The 21,063-nt window shown below is 33.9% G+C and overlaps 6 protein-coding genes across 9 annotated transcripts in view; 2 read left to right on the forward strand and 4 right to left on the reverse strand.

Moving 5' to 3' along the window:
- Positions 1-116: 116 nt before the first annotated feature.
- On the reverse strand, positions 117-1,926 carry LOC136784340 (chymotrypsin-1-like). Its single transcript, XM_066744917.1, has 4 exons — positions 1,717-1,926; positions 1,015-1,340; positions 670-945; positions 117-381 (listed from the first exon to the last, which is right to left on the reverse strand). Exons 1-4 carry the CDS (start codon positions 1,769-1,771, stop codon positions 214-216), a joined length of 825 nt encoding a protein of 274 aa, XP_066601014.1. The 5' UTR covers positions 1,772-1,926; the 3' UTR covers positions 117-213.
- A 145-nt stretch (positions 1,927-2,071) lies between these two features.
- On the reverse strand, positions 2,072-3,722 carry LOC136784401 (snake venom serine protease KN11-like). The gene is made up of 4 exons (XM_066745018.1): positions 3,604-3,722; positions 2,979-3,304; positions 2,629-2,907; positions 2,072-2,345 (listed from the first exon to the last, which is right to left on the reverse strand). Exons 1-4 carry the CDS (start codon positions 3,656-3,658, stop codon positions 2,193-2,195), a joined length of 813 nt encoding a protein of 270 aa, XP_066601115.1. The 5' UTR covers positions 3,659-3,722; the 3' UTR covers positions 2,072-2,192.
- A 2,901-nt stretch (positions 3,723-6,623) lies between these two features.
- Gcat (Glycine C-acetyltransferase) lies at positions 6,624-9,339 on the forward strand. Of its 2 annotated transcripts, XM_066744962.1 has the most exons (7): positions 6,624-6,694; positions 6,797-7,002; positions 7,071-7,357; positions 7,699-7,905; positions 8,340-8,532; positions 8,624-8,801; positions 8,879-9,337. In XM_066744962.1, exons 1-7 carry the CDS (start codon positions 6,673-6,675, stop codon positions 9,034-9,036), a joined length of 1,251 nt encoding a protein of 416 aa, XP_066601059.1. In that variant the 5' UTR covers positions 6,624-6,672; the 3' UTR covers positions 9,037-9,337. The 2 variants fall into 2 exon arrangements, with proteins under 2 accessions (XP_066601059.1, XP_066601058.1); XM_066744961.1 differs by lacking the exon at positions 6,624-6,694 and having other exon boundaries at positions 6,707-7,002; positions 8,879-9,339.
- Positions 9,340-9,347: 8 nt separating this feature from the next.
- On the reverse strand, positions 9,348-12,214 carry LOC136784364 (uncharacterized). Its single transcript, XM_066744968.1, has 6 exons — positions 12,081-12,214; positions 11,411-11,469; positions 11,092-11,332; positions 10,359-10,651; positions 10,017-10,283; positions 9,348-9,505 (listed from the first exon to the last, which is right to left on the reverse strand). The coding sequence occupies exons 3-6, from the start codon at positions 11,144-11,146 to the stop codon at positions 9,362-9,364; spliced, it is 759 nt and encodes a 252-aa protein (XP_066601065.1). The 5' UTR covers positions 11,147-11,332; positions 11,411-11,469; positions 12,081-12,214; the 3' UTR covers positions 9,348-9,361.
- Positions 12,215-12,534: 320 nt separating this feature from the next.
- On the forward strand, positions 12,535-21,060 carry Lztr1 (Leucine zipper like transcription regulator 1). The gene is made up of 9 exons (XM_066744960.1): positions 12,535-12,669; positions 12,732-13,040; positions 13,123-13,237; positions 13,308-13,468; positions 13,541-13,742; positions 13,814-14,803; positions 14,874-15,158; positions 15,237-15,416; positions 20,767-21,060. Exons 1-8 carry the CDS (start codon positions 12,563-12,565, stop codon positions 15,354-15,356), a joined length of 2,289 nt encoding a protein of 762 aa, XP_066601057.1. The 5' UTR covers positions 12,535-12,562; the 3' UTR covers positions 15,357-15,416; positions 20,767-21,060.
- The window catches only part of LOC136784358 (pleckstrin homology domain-containing family G member 5-like), a 68,127-nt gene continuing 63,175 nt past the window's right edge, over positions 16,112-21,063 (reverse strand). For 2 of the 3 annotated variants that reach the window (XM_066744955.1, XM_066744957.1), the window contains 11 exons: positions 20,464-20,609; positions 20,074-20,385; positions 19,858-20,007; positions 19,488-19,748; positions 19,150-19,401; positions 18,828-19,042; positions 18,267-18,458; positions 17,987-18,201; positions 17,269-17,493; positions 16,935-17,164; positions 16,112-16,857 (listed from right to left, as the gene is read on the reverse strand). In XM_066744955.1, coding sequence (XP_066601052.1) covers positions 17,288-17,493; positions 17,987-18,201; positions 18,267-18,458; positions 18,828-19,042; positions 19,150-19,401; positions 19,488-19,748; positions 19,858-20,007; positions 20,074-20,385; positions 20,464-20,609 — 1,949 coding nt within the window. In that variant the 3' untranslated portion in view covers positions 16,112-16,857; positions 16,935-17,164; positions 17,269-17,287. The remainder of the gene's footprint in view (positions 16,858-16,934; positions 17,165-17,268; positions 17,494-17,986; positions 18,202-18,266; positions 18,459-18,827; positions 19,043-19,149; positions 19,402-19,487; positions 19,749-19,857; positions 20,008-20,073; positions 20,386-20,463; positions 20,610-21,063) is intronic. The other variant, XM_066744956.1, reaches the window with a different exon arrangement.

Consider the following 21,063-nt stretch of genomic DNA (forward strand, 5'->3'; position numbering starts at 1 on the left):
CGTCATTTAGACTTTCGAAATAACTCAACTTACCAAATAGCTGACTTTCCTACATTGTGTAAGAGCAAAATAACTTGTTTATCGCTTGAAAATGAAGGGTGATTGACATATAGAAATTCAATGATTATAATTATATTTAAATAGTATATATAGCGGAGAATATAATAATTTCAGGCAAGACGAAATATTCGGAATGTGTGGGTGTATTTCATATTAAACCTTATAACTCGTAAATTCTTTTAGCCTAGCATCGATGAAAAATTTCAAATGGTAAACACTACTGATGGTGATTAGATAGCCCGGATTACAAGAAGGACCTAGACCATGAGAAGTAATACCAATTAGGGCACCTTTATAAATTACTGCACTACCATCATTGCCCTAAAACATAATGAATAATAATTAAAGTATAAAAATTTTTCTAAATTAATTTTTGAATTTTTAAACTGTTCTTTCTTTTAAAGATGAAGTGGAAGGGCGAGCGGAGGCAGACAGTAATGGTACCCAGTGGTACCAGCCGTAAATAAGTTATATATACACAAAGAAAATAATTATTCTTTGTGTAGACCATATTACTTTACCATTAATGACCCCTCGGTAATCAACTTCATAATTCGATATTATTTTATCCAAATCTATAAATTCAAATCTTTTATAATTTTTACTTACGGCACAGAAGCCATCATCTTCTTTATATCGTCTTTCACCGCACAAATGATGATCGTAAAAGTCAAAAATCCACCAGTATTTGCAACGAAAATTACTTTGTATTCGAATCATTACTTTTTGGAGGTCTGGGTTTATTTTATTTAGTTTATCCTTTCCCCAGCCAACAATCGTTGCCAAGTCCTTAGTATTTAGTTTGATATTAGTGCCTTTGGTTAATGGGATTTTGATTAAATCAATGGGCTTCTGTTGTGAATTGATTTCAACGGGTTTATCCAGCTGCACACACAAAATGTTATACGAAAGTTAATTGCGTGGCATAATCAAATTCGTAATAACGCAGCTTACCATAAAAATGCCTATATCATAGAACCATTGTCTTTTATTCCTATTTTTTCCATTATATGTTCTTCCCTTTAAAATAGCATGATGTTTTATTGTGTGCCTTTCACCACCACGATAAAAATTATTTGTTCCAGTAACAACTGTGATTGGTAGATCGCTTTTTTGAATCAGCAAGCAGCTAGCCGTCGTAAGCAAAAATTGTTGCGTAATCAATACAGCGTTACAGTGAAAAGTATTGTCTCCCTTCATAATAGCTGCCATAAAAGGAAATTCATTACTGTTCACCGGTGTACCGTGTTCCAGTCTCTCAGGCTGAAGAGTCAGTGTGCCTTTAAAAATTATTACATTATTGGTACTGCAAACATTTTTTGTTAATTTTGCAGTTATAATGGAATATAGAATTTCTACTCAAAGATTTATTTGTAACCGGGCTGATGGAATGAAATATATATCGAATGTCAAAATCACTGATAATTCATAAATTGGAATATTCTATCATTAATTGTTCATACACTTATGAAGATGCTCTCGAAAGGTTGATGAAAAAGCACAGACGTGCTCACCCACACTGGGGTTATTTCACAAATTGTTAAAAAACATTGATAAAAATACAAGGTTTTTTTAGAGGCATTAAAATTAAAATATAATATCCTTTAAGGAGAAGTCATTGCTGTGGAAACTCTTCCCAATTTTATTCGCACTTACCGATTACAGCCTCGGCCAAAACAGCAAAAAGAATTACAAAATTCTTATGCATCATGATTTCTTCTAATAAGCTGGTCAATCGAACAGATAACAAAAAGCAACAGTTTTCAGAGCTTGTAGAAGCTTATATAGGAATTAACTCTGTTTATTGCTGTTTGGTAGTAATATTTTTAAGAGGATACTTTACACAAACATATAAACCATGTCGATACTAAATATTCGTACAAAAAAAGGACCCAACACGAAATGTTTCACACAATTGCCCCAGCTTACGTATAATATTATATTTTCTGAGAGACAACCAATTTCAGACGGTAGATTATTTTCAAGGCTGAGAATTAAATAATGCGATACGTTCAAATATTTATTACTATTTTATTATAATGCTGATAAATCTGCAAAAATATATATCTACGTTAAATTTAATTTATGTAAACGGTTCGTGAAAAAAAACTTCACTCCTTATTGTCACAATATCAATCTTCTTTTAGTATAGGATCAATAAAAAATTTTAAATGGTAAATACTATTCATGGTAACTAAATAACCCGGATTACACAAAGGTCCTCCACCACGAGAAGTAATAGCCAGTAGGGCGTCTTTATAAATAAAAGCACCGCCATCATTGCCCTAAAATGTAATAAATAACAATTAAAATATAATAATTTTTCTAGATAAGTTTTGAATTTTCTTCACGATTGGATTTTTAAAGGTGAAATTGGAGGAAAAGGAGAAAGTGGTAGGATGCCAGTGGTAAAATTGTAACAAGGCAGAAGAAGTAAATTTTGCAAATAAAATAATGATTCTCCTAGACATTTATCATTTTAGCATTTGTCACTTCACTTAACCAATTTCATGATTCGACAGTATTTTATTTCAAACTGTAAAATCAAAACTTTTATCATCTACTTACGGTACAAAAATACTTTTGTTCACGATATGGTGTCCTCACACCGCACAAGCGATGATCGTGAAACTTCCAATTCCACAAGTATTTACAAAAAAAATTAGCTTCTAGTTTAGCCGATACTTTCTGTAGGTCCGGGTCTGTTTTATTGTCTTTACCCTTTCCCCAAGCAACAATCGTTGCAGAATCTTTTTGACGATCAAGACCAATGCCAAGTTCAGGTGGTGGTATTTCAGTCAAGTTGATAGGCCTCTGCTTTGAATTGATTTTTATAGGTTTTTCCAACTACAGAGAGAAAGATACACTATAAAATTAATTGCAAAGAGTAATCAAATTAAAAGTATATAGAAACGTACCTTAATAGCTCCCAGATCATAGTACCATTTAGATTCGTTTTGATGCGATTTTGAGATCACTCGTTTCTGCAATATTTTCGTACTTTTTATTTTGTGCGTTTCACCACCATGCAAAATATTATTTGTTCCTGTGCGAATTATAATCGGTCTGTCATCTTTTGGAAAATGAAGGCAGCTTGCCGTAGTAAGTAAAACTTTGTCACTGACAAGTACAGCGTTACAGTGAAAAGTATTGTTTTTTTTTAGGATGGCTGCCATAAAAGGAAACTCATTACTTAGGGCCGGTGTACCGTGTTCCAGTCTCTCGTACTGAATGGTCAGAGTGCCTTTAAAAATTGATATATATTTAATACTTATTGCGAATGTTCTGGTTAATTCGGTTGTAGTGAGAAATGGAGACAAACAGTTAATTCCAACTACAAAATATATTTGTAACGAGAGGTTGATTGAATGAAGTAAATTGAATTTCAAAGTCACCGGTGTTTCTTAAATTGAAATTTTCTATGACTCTTCGTACATTTAGTATATACCTAGATACTTTTCGGAGACGTTAAGATAAAAATTCGGTAACTTTGAAGGAGAAATCACTGCTATGGGAACTCCTTCCAACTTTATTTGCACTTACCAATCACAGCCTCAGCCAACAAGATAATAAGTATTAATAAATTCTTGTGTGTCATGATTTCTTTTAATAAGCTTAGCAAGTTGCACAAATAACAAACAACAATAATCTTCAGAGCTTGCAGGTGCTTATATATAGGAGCTCTATTTATTGCTTTTTAGCAGTAATATTTTTAAAAAGATACTTCACACACAAATATACACTACCATACCGATAGTATTTACCATTCTAATGCAAAATAGAACCTAACGTGAAAAGTTTTTTATAATTGCCGCCTTAAAATGGTATATAAAAACTAAATTTAAAAGGGATAATGTGATGCCTATCAAATAACCTTGTAGATATACCTATTTTATTTTAATTTTTCAATATAAATAATCAAATCATAGGAAAAGTACAATAATTTCTTAATTGATCGTTTTAGTCGTAATAAAATCGTTAAAATTATGAGTTTATATACATAAAATTTTCTTAAATAACTATTAACGCTCGAGTATTCTATGTTCTTTAAGTTGGAATAAATTGATGGGAAAAAATGTGAAAATTAATTTTGTCAATTAACAAAGTAATGGTATATTTTGTGCAGAATAACCACTTTCAGAGAGTATGTTAATCCTTGTGGCTAAGAATTAAACAACGCGATACATTAAAATATTTATTACATTTTTATTATAATGCTGATAAATCTGGAAAAAAATATAGATCAACATTAAATTTATTTTATATAAACGGATTATGATAAAAAAATGTCACGTTTTATTGGTATATTATTTTCTTACGAAAAGAACATCGAAATATAGTTTTTAAATCAACTAATGATTGTTTGATGATTATCGACAAAGAGGTGAAACTTAGATTTAAATAGTCTATACAGATCAAGAAAATAATTTCAGGCAATTCGTATCACCAGAAATTATAGACTTGTTTAATATTAACTATTATAATATCATTTTTTTAGTATAGAATCGATAAAAAATTTCAAATGATAAACACTATTCATGGTAATTAAATAACCTGGATTACACGAGGGACCTTCACCGAGAGAAGTAATAGCAAGTAGGGCGCCTTTATAAACAAAAGCACCGCCATCATTGCCCTAAAATGTAATGAATAATAATTAAAATATAATAAATTTTCTAGATAAGTTTGGAATTATTTTAACAATTGGATCTTTTAAAGGTGAAATTGGAGGAAAAGGAGAAAGTGATAGGGTGCCAGTGGTATAAAATTGTAACAAGGCTGAAGAATTAAATTTTGCAAATAAAATAATGATTCTCGTAGACATTTATCATTTTACCATTTGCTGCTTCACTTAACCAATTTCATGATTCGATAGTATTTTATCTCAAACTGTAAAACCACAACTTTTTTTTATATACTTATAGTACAGAAATATAAATAATCTTGATATGGCTACCTCATACCGCACAAGTGATGGCCGTAAAAGTTCCAAACCCACATATGTTTACAATGGAAATCAGATTGCAGTTTAGCCCTAATTTTCTGCAGGTCTGGGTCCATTTTCTTATTTCTACTATCTTTTCCCCAAGCAACAATCGTTGCAGAATCCTTGAAATCATCAATGCCAATTCCATATTCAGGTGGTGGTATTTTAGTTATGTTAATAGGCCTCTGATGTGAATTAATGTTTATAGGTTTATCCAACTACAGAGAAAGATACACCAAAATTATATAATTGCAAAGAATATTCAAATTAAAAATAGGAACATACCTTAATAGCGCCTAGATCATAGTACCACTTTGATTTCTTTGGATCTAATCCTTGGGTCAGTGGTTTACGCAATTAATACAGATTTTTCATAGCGTGAGTTTCACCATCCCGCAAATAATTATTTGTTCCTGCGCGAATTATGATCGGTCTGTCATCTTGTTGAAAATCAAGGCAGTTTCTCGTAGTAAGTACAATATTTTCACTGATAAGTACACTGTTACAGCGAAAATTACTGCCTTTTGTTAGAATAGCTGCTATAAAAGGAAACTCATTAAGTTTGGCCGGCATACCGTGTTCCAGTCTCTCATACCGAAGGCCCAGAGTCTCTATAAATATTATATTGCGAATGTTCTTGTTAATTCAGTTTGTTGGAGAATAGAGACTGTGGTTGATTCTAGCTATAAAATATTTTTCGTACTAGAATGATTGAATAAAACATATTAATTCTCAAAGTCAGACACGTTACTTAAATTGGGTATTCTATCATTATTCGTACACTCGTGTAGATGCTTTCAAAAGGTTGATAAAAAGCATAGAAGTGCTCACTCACACTGAGATCATATTTCACAAATTATTAAAAAAAAAAAAAAAATGACAAAAATACAAGGTTTTTGGAGACATTGAAACAAAAATGCAATATCTTTGAAAGAGAAGTCATTGCTATGGGAATTCCTTCCAACTTTATTCGCACTTACCAATAATCAGAGCCTCAGTGAAAACAACAAAAACAATTAAAAAATTCTTAAGCCTCATAATTTTTTCTAGTAAACTATTATGTTCAGGAAAGAAAAAAAATACTAGTGCCCCACACTTGTAGTTGCTTATATTGGGACTCCATTTATTGCTTTTTGATATAGTAATATTTTTAACAGGATACTTTACACAAACGTATACTATCATGCCGATAGTATTTAGCATCCCGATGCAAAAGAAGGAACCAATAGATAAAATATAGATCTATTCTTCTCGCAAAATAAGTATCATAGAATGCAGTGTATTTACATAAATCTATGCAATATTCATGCAATTTTGCTACTTTTCAATTAATATTCCATATGTCTATTCAAAAACAGGAGTTAAGCTTTTGCGTGAATATATTTCTTCATAATAGACACGAAACAGAATTGCTAGGAAATATTACAATTCTTTAGATAGATTTTATTCCTATTCCATCAATATCCCCATATATATATATATATGTATAGAAGTTATCGTCATACACTAGACTATAGAAGAATAACAGGTTTGACGGGTTTATCTGACATTTTCCTTTTGACCTGTTTTAGATCAGTCTCCTACATTAGTTTGCATCATATGGACCGGACCACTCGCTTTCAGTCATGAATCGGGTATTTCATAAAAGTATGTATATTATTCAATATAATTGAATGTTTAATGACATCATCAAGCTAATTGACTGGTTATTCAATTTCTTTTGCTTTGTTTTCATACTACTTCTGTTAGTTTTAAACAATCAAGAAAAACGATGGATTTTTCGTTCAAGTATCAGTTGTTTAGCTAAGCACATTGAGCCAGAATTGACAGCGATTAAAGCAGCTGGAACTTGGAAGAATGAGCGAATCATTTCTTCGCCACAGAGTACTGTCATCTCGTTAAGAAATGGCAAAACAGTCATCAATTTTTGTGCCAATAACTACTTGGGTCTTGCGGTAAGTGAAAAGTTCGTTATAATTAATTCAAATGAATTAATTCGCTAAAAAATTGGAAAAATATTTAGGACAACAAGGAAGTGATAGCAGCTGCTAAAAAAGCTTTGGATAATTATGGAGCCGGGCTATCTTCGGTAAGATTTATATGCGGAACTCAAGAGATTCACGTCGAGTTGGAGAAGAAACTTGCGGAATTTCACAATCGAGATGCGTGCATCATTTATGCATCTTGCTTCGATGCAAATGCAGGCTTGTTCGAGACACTGTTAACAGCGGAAGACGCCGTAATTAGCGACGAGCTCAATCATGCGTCGATCATTGATGGAATTCGCTTGTGCAAGGCAAAGAAGCACAGGTGAGCACTTTTTTTCGTCAAATTCACACACTCTTACAGTTATTGCAAAATTACGAATCAAGCAATTATATGGATCCTATCTGACCTTTTGGTATCAGAAATATATCTATAACATATTCTTCGAGTGTATTTGGCACGTTGGCACGTTTCAGGAACGTTTCTGACACTATTCGTGCTGTGTAGGTTTTTAAAAGTGTCTTCTCGTTGTTTATTTTGTAAATTAACTTTTTACTCTTTTTACCCAGCACTCTAATGATTTCATGCCTTGGTGATTTCGACATTTTTAAGGTAGATGGATTTTTTTTGTGTGGTAATTATATACGTAATTGTTATCTGATTAGATATCGACACCGGGATATGGACGATTTAGAACAGAAACTTGGAGAAAGCTCCAGCAGTCGTATGCGTTTAATAGCAACAGATGGAGTATTTTCGATGGATGGAACGGTAGCTCCTTTGCCGAAAATTTGCGAGCTGGCTAAACGTTACAACGCTCTTACATTCGTGGATGATTGTCATGCAACGGGTTTCTTTGGCAAAACTGGAAGGTGAGGGAAAGAATTAAAGGAGTTTTTTTTTTTAAGAAACACCAAATAAATCAATTTTTTATCGCATATTTTACGTTTAATCTTAACACTTTAACGACTTTTTTGGCCAATAGACGACGTAATAAAATTTCTTTATAAAGTTCTTGGAGTGGAACATTTATTATAAGCTATTATTTTTTTTTATCTCAACTTCTCAAATAAAATAAATTCACTATTCAATTACTCTGATTGTTGAACGCTTTTGAGTATATTTACAATTAAACGATTTCTTGAACTTTTAGTTTTTTGTTCAATATATGATTTTAAGCTTATATATATATATGTAGTTAAAAGGTTAATTGTTAATAATTTTAACAAACCGTTATAATGATATAAAATTGTTTATTATTATAATGTAGGATTTGTGATATTAAAAATTTTTATGTGTATTTTAGAGGCACCGAAGAGTATTTCAATCAATTAGGAAGCATAGATATAATAAATTCTACTTTAGGAAAGGCTCTAGGAGGTGCTGCTGGTGGATACACTGTTAGCACTGCAGAACTCGTTGCTTTGTTGAGACAACGCAGTAGACCGTATCTTTTTTCAAATTCACTTCCACCAGCTGTTGTAGCTACCGGAAACAAGGTTTTTGCAATACGATATACATTAACAGGAATATAATCTGACATATCGTAATTACAAAACGAATAAAAAAATAAAAATAAAAAATGTGCAGGTTTTGGATCTGATTAGAAACGACGCGTCATTTTTATCAAGTTTGGAAAGTAATACTCAAAGATTTAGAAGGAAAATGATCGATGCTGGATTCACCATTGGTGGGGATAATCATCCTATATGCCCAGTTATGCTGGGAGATGCAAAATTGACTTCAGAATTTGCAGATAAAATGCTCGGTATTCTTTTGCACTTTGCTCAGGAAAATTAAGCTTGGAAATTTACATAATCTAACAGAGACCAATTTTCTTTTCAGAGAAGGGAATTTACGTAATTGGTTTTAGTTATCCTGTAGTACGAAAAAACAAGGCAAGAATACGTGTTCAAATTTCTGGAGCACACACGTTTGAACAAATTGATCAGGCCGTTGATGCCTTCATTGAAATTGGTCGAGAATTTAAAGTGGTTTCTTGAAAATGCGTATAAAATTTAAAAAAGAAAATATACAAGAATCGTTTAGACACCAGCCTCAGCATGCCAAATAAATGAGATCAAAATTATTCATTAACAGAGCATCTCCCTAATTTGAAAAATTATGGCTCTCCATCTTATCTTTTAATAATAAATTAATTGCAACAGCTAATTATCTAAAATGAAGAAATGTGCAATGAGTGTTATGTCGTTCTAATGCAAATTATTGGAAATCAGCATTTATAGATGAAAGTATTAATTTCTGGCAAAATTTATTTTTACAGTATAAATATTTACTTAAAAATAAAAATTATACATCACGTGTAGACTAACGTAGTATAGAATCGATAAATGGCTTCAAATCGGTGGTACTGGTAAAACCAATCGTATAGCCTGGCTTACAAGAAATATTTGTGTATGTAGAAATACCAATAAGACCATTGTTATAAATCAGAGGAGCACTCGAAATAATCTGAAATATATAGTAAGTAGTAACAAAATGTAATAATCGTCAAAAACTTTTTACAACATCCAATCGACTACTCATGCGATAACGTCGCAGCACGATTTCGTTGAAAAGGATATAAAATTGAAACTATAATTTTCAATTTGCACTTTCTTTAACAATCTATCGTATCTTTCATATATAATGAGATTCACTTAATATCACGTTCTCGATTCAGAGGAAATACTCTGTATACAATCGCTTGCAAGGAAATAGTACTACGAAATTTTTAAATATTTCTGAGAGAATTTAAAAATATATGGTATCAGAGAAGGAGAGTGAGATGATGTATAAAATGGTGTGCGAATATAAAGTGATAAAGGCTTTTTAATTAAATCAATCCAATAAACTCGTTTCTTTCTATACTCTAAACCTTCATTGCTTTATCATTTATTCCTACTCTCCTCTTAATTAATTTTACCATCCCATTACTTTACTCCAATTTGTAAAAAACCAAATCTTTCGACTCTGTACTTACGAAACAGTTTTCTGGAATTTTTACGAAGCCGCATAAGCGATAATCGTAAACTTCAGTGGCAAATACATTTTCACAGTGCTTTTTATGATATAATTCAATGTCTATTTCGTCTTTTATCTCGAGAACAATTTTCTGGCCATTAATTACATATGTTTCGTCATGTACTCCTGCGCCAACTAGCTTTGCATGTATATTTAGATCATTTTCCGATATTTCAGTTATATTGATTGGCATCTGGTTTTCATTAATTGTAATAGGAGCTTTTAACTACAAAAAATAATTCCAAAGTTAATTATATAACGACGCAATCGCGAATTAAAACAATGTAATTTAGAATCTTACAATTAGTGCTCCAGCACTAAGCATGATTTTTGTACGAGGTGTTACTGATGGATTGCTTTCCTTTTGTATGTACATCTGTTTACTTAGTACCTCATGCGTTTCTATAGGGTTAGAAGACTCTCGCCCAGTTTTAACTGTGAACAAATTAACGTCTTCTGGATATTCGACACACTTTACCGTAGTAAGTACGATTTGCCTACTGATAAGCACACCGTTGCATCGAAAATGATCTTTTACCAAGATAACTACCAAATAAGGATATCTATTAATGTAGTGCCGTGTGCCTGAGATACCTAAAAACATAAATTATTTCTCACTTTAAAAATGGAATTGTGTTAATTCAATCGTAATAAAGAATAGACACCTAAGCCAAGATGCTAAATATTTCTATAACTGCTTTGATCAAGTAAAAATAATATGGAAATAGACAAATAGTATGATTCAAGATACCAGTTTTTAAATTTCAGAATCTGCCAACACAAATGTTTTTTTAAAAGGAATAATATATCACTAATTGTGTCTTATTTTAGTTTCAAAAGTTAGAAAAAAATTCATAGAAAACTTATTTATTCATGTATTAGAGATTATTTGGATAATGGTTGAAAAACGCTAAGAGGAAATACCATAAAAACACAAGAATTTGCTTAAAAAATATCGAAGACTTTAAATAATAAAAGTGGCGAGTATATGATTGTTACAGCATCTCTTTGAAGCTTCATATGTTGATACTCACCAATAAAAAACACAGCAACAATGATAAAAAAAGTTAAAAAAATGTTGTGCGCCATGACTTCTTTTTGGTAAGTTCGTTTTGGATGAATAGAATAACGTTCAGATATTGCAGGTGTTTATATAGAGTCGTTAATCGTATTATTATTTAAATACGAAAGGATTTTATGTTTTTCTTATGAGTTTTGATTTCCGTTTTATTATATATTATATTATTATTTTATTATTTGATTAAACCAATATGCCTACTAACAAATACAGGTATTTTTTATTGTTTTTTAATACTTAATGGGCTTTATCGCTTATTATACGAGCTTGTGTACCTTTTAAATAAAAGCTTATAGAACAATTCTCAACATCTTTTTTTTGCAGCTTCAGCAATCTGTGACAATGATAAGAATTTTATATGAGTTTAGACATTTTTTTTAGTTAGGGAAGATAAATACCTCCCATGAGTATTTTATCTTTAAAGTAAAGAATAGAGTAAAGAGCAATAAGCTGAAAATGTTAATAATATTCTTTTTACACCAATAAATAAAAAAAAGATATTAACTTCATCTTGACAGACATAAAATCATCTTGTGAATTCACGCGCGGCGTTTAAAGCGGACCTACTACATACGTATCCACTGCAGGCGCTGTGCACACGCACACCTATAGATATTGCAATCACAATCAATATATTATTTTGAATTTTGAAATACTCTTCAAAATTCATAAGATCACACTCAAGAAAATTTACTGAATATTTTAATTTTTAACTGTGACTCAGGCATCATCGTTTTAGCGCTTCTTTAATTTTTCCCGCCAAAATTACGACTGGTAGCTGCCTAGCGGCAGTGTACAGCACTATGTGGAAACGGTGGAAATGATGGAATTGGAAAGGAAATGTTGAATGGATTTGCAAACTGAAAGTCTGGAACTGGAACTTGCGGAAGACCGCAAGAGAGAGCGAGAAAACGGCCTTGAGATTTTAAGATGTATAAAACTGACTGAGATAGTGTGAGACTTCGTTTCTCCATCTCTGTTACTCCATTTAAGTGAATGGTCTGGTCTGGTTTGGACTGTCCGGACTGTCATCCGTTTGTCGTCTGCGCGTCCAAACTACTCCAAATTTTCGATGATCATTCTAGCTTAACCTACTAACTTTGTTGATTTCGCACTGTGGTACTACTACTACGTGCAGGTATCAGAATATTCAGAATTTTAGTCTGGTATTAGTTACACCTGATCACACCACGTCGCTGCTTCATCTCAATTTATATCACATGTTTTTGACATTAGTTTTCAATTTCTGAATGGACTCTTAAAATTTTGTATTAGACTGTGTTCTTGTTAAATTTGTACCAAATTTTCAAATAAATTAATGAAAATGGAAGAATAGATTGTATATGATGTAATGTGTTTATACTAAGATATACTGGGATTTGAAACATTATGAGTTAAACATAAAGACCTCCAATAAACAAGTAAGGATGAATGACACTGCAACTGCAGAATGTCTTACTTTGGATTTTGGACCTTTTGAAACAGTTCATCGATGGCAGCGAATGCCAGAATGTGATGAATTTGTTGGTGCAAGGTATGTGTTTTAAGTTATATCAGATTCTTTTAGAACAAAATATATTTTATTTGCTTTTACAGACGGAGCAAACATACTGTAATAGCATACAAAGATGCAATTTATGTCTTTGGAGGTGATAATGGGAAAACTATGCTAAACGACTTATTGAGATTTGATGTGAAAGAAAAGTCTTGGGGTAGAGCTTTTTCAACAGGGCCACCTCCTGCACCACGATATCATCATTCTGCTGTTGTTCATGATTCTTCAATGTTTATCTTTGGTGGCTATACCGGAGATATACATTCCAACTCCAATCTGACAAATAAAAATGATCTCTTTGAATATAAATTTCAAACTGGTCAGTGGATTGAATGGAAATTTAATGGAAAGTAAGTTCTTAGAGCAAATAGAATTGCTCAAAAGAATAAGTCTTTTTAACTTATTAATCAAAATCTAAAAATAATTTATTAGGAGACCAGTGGCAAGATCTGCTCATGGAGCTGCAGTATATGATAACAAATTATGGATATTTGCTGGCTATGATGGAAATGCAAGACTGAATGACATGTGGACAATATCTCTTACAGTAAGAAAATCTTAATTTATTTCTTAGTGCTTACATTTGTTTGTTACTTATATGCATACCATTTAATTAGCCTGGTAGCGTTTGGGAAGAAATAACTCAGGCTGGGGACTGTCCACCAACCTGTTGTAATTTTCCTGTTGCTGTTGCTCGAGAATCTATGTTTGTGTTCAGTGGCCAAAGTGGTGCTAAAATTACTAACAGCTTGTTTCAATTCCATTTTCGTGAAAAACGGTAATTTTTGCATTTCTTCTCAAGTTTAATAATAAAATTTACAGTGATAATATCAGAATTTTATTTCTTCAGATGGACAAGAATATCAACAGAGCACATATTGAGAGGTGCTCCTCCACCACCAGCAAAACGATATGGCCATACAATGGTGAGTTTTGACAGGCATCTGTATGTTTTCGGTGGTGCAGCAGAATCAACTTTGAACAATGATTTGCACTGCTTTGATTTGGATACTCAAACATGGAATATCATTCTCCCATCTGCGGATAGTCAAGTAAGTTATTAAAATGTAAATGAGAAGAGATTACTGGAGTATGCATGTTTATAAAAAAAAATTAATTTCAGGCCCCTTCTGGTCGACTTTTTCATGCAGCAGCAGTGATCGGAGATGCTATGTATATCTTTGGTGGTACAGTCGATAATAATGTTAGATCAAGCGAGACTTATCGCTTTCAATTTTCCTCCTATCCAAAATGTACATTACACGACGACTTTGATAGACTGCTGAATAGTCGCCTATTTTGCGACGTCGAGTTTATAGTTGGCGAAGCGGAAACAAAGATACCAGCTCACATAGCTATGGTCGCAGCGCGATCTCAGTTTCTCAGAGCACGTATAAAAGAAGCGAAAGAAAAACGAGATAAATATCTGGAAGATTCTGTTGATATCACGGAAGTTTCAGCGAAAGATATGCCACTGCTGGAGGTAAAGTTAAAAGACGCAGTGCCAGAGGCTTTTCAAATGGTACTCAATTACATTTATACCGATCGAATCGATCCGACAAAACGAGCCGAGGATCAATCGTCCAATCGGGTTGAAGAGTTGATAAGTAATCGGATAGTCCTCCTCATGATGGATGTTTATCGGCTGGCCGTACAATTTAAAATGACTCGTCTGGAGCAGCTCTGCGACCATTACCTTGAAGCAACCATAAGCGATGCCAATGTTCTTGAAGCTTTGCACAATGCAGCGCATCTGAAACTTTACTTCATCAAAGAATTTTGCCTGAGTTTTATAGTAAAGGAGAGCAACTACAATCAGATTGTAATGAGCGAGGAGTTTGAAACATTGGATCAACCTCTCATGGTTGAAATTATTAGACGAAGACAGGGTCCTCAGCCTAAAAACTTAACCAAGCAATATGAATCTGGCACTGGGACAACATTGGAGCAAGATATGGAAGCTTTTTTGAAAAGCTTGGGTAAAGAATTTTGCGACGTCACCTTATTACTAGACGGTGTACCAATTCCGGCCCACAAAGCTATCCTTGCTGCGAGGTGCAGTTATTTCGAAGGCATGTTTCGTTCTTTTATGCCAGAAAATAATATTGTCAATGTGAGTAATTTATAACGGAAGTTAATATTTTTGAAATTCATGTTAGCCTTTCAATGAAATAATTTTTTAGATACAAATTGGAGAAATGATACCATCTTCGGAATCGTTCGCTTCGTTAATGAGATACATTTACTATGCTGATGTATCTATGCCACCGGAGGATTCACTTTACCTGTTCACAGCTCCTGTTTTTTATGGTTTCACGAATAATCGTTTGCAAGCCTTTTGCAAACAAAATCTGGAAATGAATGTTACTTTCGAGAATGTAATACAAATTTTAGAGGCAGCTGACAGAATGCAAGCTGTGGACATGAAGAAATATGCTTTAAGCCTAATAGTACATCATTTTTGTAAAGTAAGTTTTTGTGAACTATGTTCTTGATTTATTTATAAAAAAAAAAAAAATAGACAATGAATAAATGATTTATTAAAGGTGGCCAGATTACCAAGATTGAAGCAACTTTCACGAGAATTATTATTAGACATTTTGGAGGCGTTGGCTGATGAAAAAAGCGAAACACGACCATGTCAGGATATGACAAGTGATTGCTGACGAATTGCTTCGGGGCGCTCTCAGAGCAACTGGGATTTGCCTTCCCCTTCCAACATTCAGGTACTACGACACTTTTCCTTAATTACCCTATTTATTGGTCAAATAATTGTCACGACTCGAACAATGAGTTATGCCACATCCAGTGGCAAAAGTTTTCTTTAAATAGTTTGTCAAATGAAAGATTGAGAATAATTGATATGTGAGAATTATGATCGTTCCAAGAGCCAATGCAGGTGAGTTCTTGCTTATATAAAAAGAAATATTTATTCTTATTTTGCATATATGTAAAAAATTGCATTCTCCCCTAAACTTGTAATTTTTCCTCAAGGGTAGTGTGTAAAATTATTCCATTCTCCTTACTAGCTGCATAATCTCTGTTTTTCTAAAAGCTTGATTGTCTGGCCTCAGATAAAAAAAATGAACACCATAATACTAACTTGTTTCTAAAAAGCATAATTCTCACAATAGAGAGCATTTATATTTTAACACTAGTTTATGTATTTTTCCAAGCTGTATTTTAATATGAAGCATTATCATTAGTAGACAAACTAGATAATTATAATCTTTGTTATGAAGATATATTATGACGAAATGATGAAAATAAAATATTCTTCGTTATATATGCATCGACACTTGTAACCAATTGATTAGAAATTTATTTTAATTTTCTGCTATTTTTGATGACTATTGTTGTGCTTCATCTCGATTGATCTCGTTCAATCCTGTAAAGAGTGGTGGAAGAGTCAAACTGGAAATTTATAATAAATTATGCATTATATTTGATCTTCAACACATAAGATTGTACACTACAGTACAATGGAGATAATCTTAGCAATAATTAACACTTTTAGCTTGTGCAAGCGACTCGAAATTAAGAAGGATAAACAAAGGTGAGAGAAATGAAAAATAAGAGTTTGTACAAAAATTTTGCTCACATCCCACTTAGATTTTTGCTATTCAAACGCGGCTCATTATTAAAAATCACGATCCTTCGGTTCAGTCTCATGAACGAAATATCGTCTAATCGAGTTTATACTTAAAAAGTAAAAGTCTCTCTCTCTTTTTCGTCGCGAGTCTACCATTCCTGAGGAAAGAATCATTCGGTTTAATTCGAGTTTGTCCGACGAGAGAAACGGAACAAAGACTACGTAGTACGGCTCTCACTACTCGCCATGTTTTTGTCTACCAGCTGCATGTAGTTTGCAATTATTTAAGGGTTTTTTATCTCTTTATTTGTTAAATTTCTCTAGAGGCAAGTTGCTTCACTCACTAGACGCCTAGGTCGAAATTACGCTAATTATTCTTAAGTTAATTAAACTAGATAGGCCTTTCTGTTCATTGCTTAATAATCTAATTGGACTGCATTAATATTGAACATGGTCGTCCATCACCATGTGATAAATTACAAAAAGAGATCTATAAGTTACAAGGCTAAAGAGATACGTTACAATAGTGGTACAGTCGTGGTACAAATTTCACGTTGATTTCGAATGGCCCCAATCTACGATAAAAAAATCAGTAATTATTAACTAATTACGACGTTCTCTTAAAATAAATTCTTAAGGAGGGAGAATATACCAATTGTAGATTTGCTTGACTCGTTTCGTAAGTTAAGAAATATGAGTATTCTTTACTCGACTGCAAACGCACTTTCCGTTTTCTATGTGCAAGCACATACAGTGCTTCTGCACAATTCAGCAAGAAGAGGTGTCTTCAAACGTCACGTACACCCCCACATCTAAAGGTGCTATAGGTGGTCCTTTTAGCTCCAAGACTAATTGTTCATACAATTCAATTTTTCTTCAATGCTGTAATAAAATTACAAACTCAGTTTTTCATGATACAATTCATGAAAAAAAAAATGTTTAAGGCTTCACTATTTGAAGTTGAGTTGTATATATTGAAATTTCACCTTTTATTCTATTATATTGCTAATCGACGACATCCTTTCTTCTCTCCAACTTTTTTCGTCTTTCATCCAGAGTTTCTGTATCTAGGCTCATAGTGGTTTGTCCTCCTTGAACAACAGAGGCATTCACATGCCTTGTTTTTACCAGTGGGGGATTTCGAGATTGTGGCAGGGCAAATGCTCTCCTAAGGGCTCCCCTGGGAGGCGATGGTGGTGGATAAGAGGTGCCTGTAATCATCCCATAAAATTATTGATTCTTCACATTCCTCTTTAGGCGGCAACTATTCAAACTACAGTTAAGGAAATGTGCAATGAACAAATTGCTCATTCATCATCTGTTTATCATTATAATACGCAGTATCTTTAAAGCTATAAATAGCTTAATAAACAATAAAGCCTTATTAAAGGTGCAACATACTTGTGCTCCACAGGTTATAGGCAGTGTTAATGTGATTAGTATTTTAGTAAAATTAACTAGACATAGCGTGATAATGTCCTGTTAAGAGAAAATACTCAACACTTTTCCCTTCTTATCAGATTTACTTATATATTTTTCATTTGCAGATTATCGGTCGATCACCCGTTATTTATTCATAGGAGCAAAATTTATCAGCGTTGATAAGTGGAGAAAATTGGAGTTCTTCTGGATGATGACGAGACAATGAGTGACATTAGCTATCGAGAGTTTTGATATTTTTACATAAAACGCCCGGGTAATTGCTACCTCGGTGTCCGGGTGACAACAGGAGAGCGTCTCTACTCTTCGTTATTTGTGGCACTATCAGAAGGGAGTTTGGTGGAGTTGGTGCCTGTTGGGACGTCGAGCTCTGTGGTGAAGTGGTCAAGGTCAAGTTTGGTAGAGATTGGCCCAGACTGGAAAACGGAGGCTGAACGCTCAAGGTGTTGGGAGTAGGTGGCTTATTCAGCAAAGATCTTCTGCTGAAACAAATATTTATGTCAATAATTGCAGTTGTATATACGAAATCTCTAAATTTACGTACCTGGCTTGCGAAGGTCGACTGTGACCCAATCCCACCTCCGTTCCCTCCTCCGAGGATACGCTGGATGCCCTTGGTGGCTCGTTGTTCTCCACGCTGATATTTCTACTTGGATTGTAACTAGGCAAAAAGCTGCTACTGCCAGGAGACACGCCTTCCATCTCCATACTTCCGCTAGAAGATTTAAATGTCGAACTAAGAGCCAGGAAATGGAATTTCACAGTTACAACCAGGTCGTAACTTACGTTGTATGTCGCAGATTGTTTGTGAAACTTCTGGTTAAAGTTAGTTTGAGCACACTATACACTGGTTTTGAAATATCAACATTCTTTAAGGGATAGAGAGAAAGAGAAAGAGGATCGGAAAGTGTCTGACCATAAATCTTTGGTATCTTTTCTACTTGTTTTTCCTATGTCTTTTTTTATCTGTATCTAATTTCAATCAATCTTTTTTTTGTAATGTTCTGTGAATTTATCTGCACTATTTCTGACCATTTTATATTTTTTGTAGAATATTTTATGACCTCAATACGGTGTGCTGATAAACAAAAAATGTTCAACTCACCTATGGCTGTGGGCAAGGCTACTGACGCGAGATGCTCTACTGCTCCCACGGGAAGTTCTAGGAATACCTTCGCACTCATCCAATGGAAATTCACTATCTCCCAGATAAGTGCTCGGTTGTCTACTGACCGGAGCCAGACTCAAAGTGTTGCCAAGGGGTGGAACCTTCATTAGAGCAAATTGCTGCTGAGCTTTTCTCAACGACTCCATCCAGGACTGAAAAGTTTCAATCCATTAATCTCTTATTCAAAAGTGTGGTGTCATAATTATCTATTAGGAGTCATTAATCTTCCGAATCTATCGATTTTGTATGTGACGTTTACTTTTGCCAAGTTTGCGTCTCCGGCACTGAGAACCAGAGCAGCTGACGCTGCTCCGTATTCGTTCAGGTAAATTAAACCAATGCTGGTTGCCTCCTTCAGCTCGTGAACTCGTATACGATCAATGACGTAAGGCTGTCTGATTATTTTCAAGCCACTCCCAGTGCCGCCTGCAGCAGTACTAGATGATGCCTTTTTCGTTGATGTTTTGCAAATCAATAACATGTCCGTCATCAACAAAACATGTACGTCCATCTAAGAGAAAATTCATCGAAAGTCAATCAAGTCTTTGCAAAGAAGAATAATTATTCAACATCCACTACTTTTATCATTTATCTTACTTTACTAGTGGCAGCATCCTTAAACTTAAAGTCTCCTTCCCTGAGGAGAATTCTCAAGGTATCCTTGGGGCAGCCTGGTACCGGTGCTGTTACGATATCTAAAGTGCTATATATCTTCACGAGTCTCTCCAATTCTTCATCTCTTGTATCCACGACGTCGTAACTGTCCAATCTGGAAGCTGCACTGGCCAAACGTGCAATTTCCTCGTTTCTCCTCAAAGCAGCGTTGACCGATGCCACAAAATCGTCCACCGATTTGATCTATAAACCATACTCAATTAACAAGTTATGTCATAAATATTTATCAATCAAATAATAGCTGTTTATGGAAAATACAATTATCATTGGAAAAGAATAATTTGTCTTCTACCATGTGACTTAGCTCATCTCGTTGCTCGTCGTTCTCAGTGTTCTTTTGAACTGCTTTAAGTAGAAGCGAGTACTTGGTCAGCCTCTGCATTGGCTTCACGAGAATATCAAGAAGCCTCAATCGATTGCAGTCCTTCTGCGTCTCGCACCACTAAAACATTAATACAAAATTTATATGAAATTTTATGAAATGCAATTTGAATTTTGGGATTGTTACCACAAGATAGGCCGTAAAAAGTTCGTTGTCATTGAGTCGATCTCTACAGTACTGCTGGCATTTGCTTTGTTCGGCGCAATATCTCGTGTAAGGTGCAAAGGTCTGCTCAAAAGTTTCGAAGCCACGGAAAAGGTGACCAGAGTCCAGCGGTTTTCCGGTGGACCTGGATGCATTCAGCATGGCCATCACGTGCTCTGTCCAAAAATAACGATTGGCAGCGTAAATATCAGGGATATTACTGAACAGTTTCGTCCTGTCGACTTCACTTAATATATTCGAAGCTTGCAGACTGCATAGGCATGCCATAAATAGCTGGAAACATGAAATTTTCTCTTTAGCAATCTTTAAAAGAATTAAGTTTTAATACTTGACCACTATTTTCGTACTTACATCTGTAACAACTTTTAACGTTCGTATATAGGCTAATTCGGTTTGTGCTAGCTCCCACAAAGCCGTCTGCTGCTGCTGCTGCTTTTCTGGGAGATGCTCCGAGCTCTCCACGATATCCCTCCAATCATTTTCCAGAACGTACAAAACTGTAAAGGTCCAAACTCGATTAATGAAATATCTTGTAGTATTATACAAAAAGGACAGGCTCTTTTTTCAGATCAGCATTTGTATTAATGAGTGATAATTTGATCAATGAGAAATTTTGTGTTTTTATATTTAATGAGGAACCTATTTTTGTTTTAGGTTGGAATACTTTTCAACGACAAATCACCAACACCCTCGACATCTAAGCAGGTCCGGTATTAGCCGAGGACCTCGATTAATAAGGGATAACTATTCTTTATTCTATCGGGAAATGTCTTTTCGTGATAAATATTCAGTAGATAATACGAAAAGGGATAAAGGTCAATAATTACAGGGACGTGCATAGTAAATTATTAATATTAACAATATTGCATTTAAAAAAGGATCGTTAAGTTTTTCTATTAAAACTTGGTGTGAAATTCCATTGAATCGTTTGATAGAGAAAGGATGGAAGAA

Source organism: Prorops nasuta, unplaced genomic scaffold (genome assembly GCF_024137725.1).
Source record: "Prorops nasuta isolate Cenicafe-Biocafe unplaced genomic scaffold, Cenicafe_Pnas_1.2 PNAS00053, whole genome shotgun sequence".
NCBI classification, from domain to species: domain Eukaryota; kingdom Metazoa; phylum Arthropoda; class Insecta; order Hymenoptera; family Bethylidae; genus Prorops; species Prorops nasuta.

Coding starts and splice junctions, on each gene's coding strand:
- Lztr1 (XM_066744960.1), top strand. CDS start 12,563: ATGAATGACACTGCAACTGCAGAATGTCTTACTTTGGATTTTGGACCT. Junction 12,670..12,731: donor GATGAATTTGTTGGTGCAAG/GTATGTGTTTTA, acceptor TTGCTTTTACAG/ACGGAGCAAACATACTGTAA. Junction 13,041..13,122: donor GAATGGAAATTTAATGGAAA/GTAAGTTCTTAG, acceptor ATAATTTATTAG/GAGACCAGTGGCAAGATCTG.
- LOC136784364 (XM_066744968.1), bottom strand. CDS start 11,146: ATGGCGCACAACATTTTTTTAACTTTTTTTATCATTGTTGCTGTGTTT. Junction 10,284..10,358: donor TTAGTGCTGGAGCACTAATT/GTAAGATTCTAA, acceptor TATTTTTTGTAG/TTAAAAGCTCCTATTACAAT. Junction 9,506..10,016: donor AAATTCCAGAAAACTGTTTC/GTAAGTACAGAG, acceptor TATATATTTCAG/ATTATTTCGAGTGCTCCTCT.
- Gcat (XM_066744961.1), top strand. CDS start 6,721: ATGTTTAATGACATCATCAAGCTAATTGACTGGTTATTCAATTTCTTT. Junction 7,906..8,339: donor TTCTTTGGCAAAACTGGAAG/GTGAGGGAAAGA, acceptor TGTGTATTTTAG/AGGCACCGAAGAGTATTTCA. Junction 8,802..8,878: donor ATTTGCAGATAAAATGCTCG/GTATTCTTTTGC, acceptor TTTTCTTTTCAG/AGAAGGGAATTTACGTAATT.
- LOC136784340 (XM_066744917.1), bottom strand. CDS start 1,771: ATGATGCATAAGAATTTTGTAATTCTTTTTGCTGTTTTGGCCGAGGCT. Junction 946..1,014: donor ATGATATAGGCATTTTTATG/GTAAGCTGCGTT, acceptor TTGTGTGTGCAG/CTGGATAAACCCGTTGAAAT. Junction 382..669: donor AAGATGATGGCTTCTGTGCC/GTAAGTAAAAAT, acceptor ATTATGTTTTAG/GGCAATGATGGTAGTGCAGT.
- LOC136784401 (XM_066745018.1), bottom strand. CDS start 3,658: ATGACACACAAGAATTTATTAATACTTATTATCTTGTTGGCTGAGGCT. Junction 3,305..3,603: donor GTTGGCTGAGGCTGTGATTG/GTAAGTGCAAAT, acceptor CAATTTTTAAAG/GCACTCTGACCATTCAGTAC. Junction 2,346..2,628: donor AACAAAAGTATTTTTGTACC/GTAAGTAGATGA, acceptor ATTACATTTTAG/GGCAATGATGGCGGTGCTTT.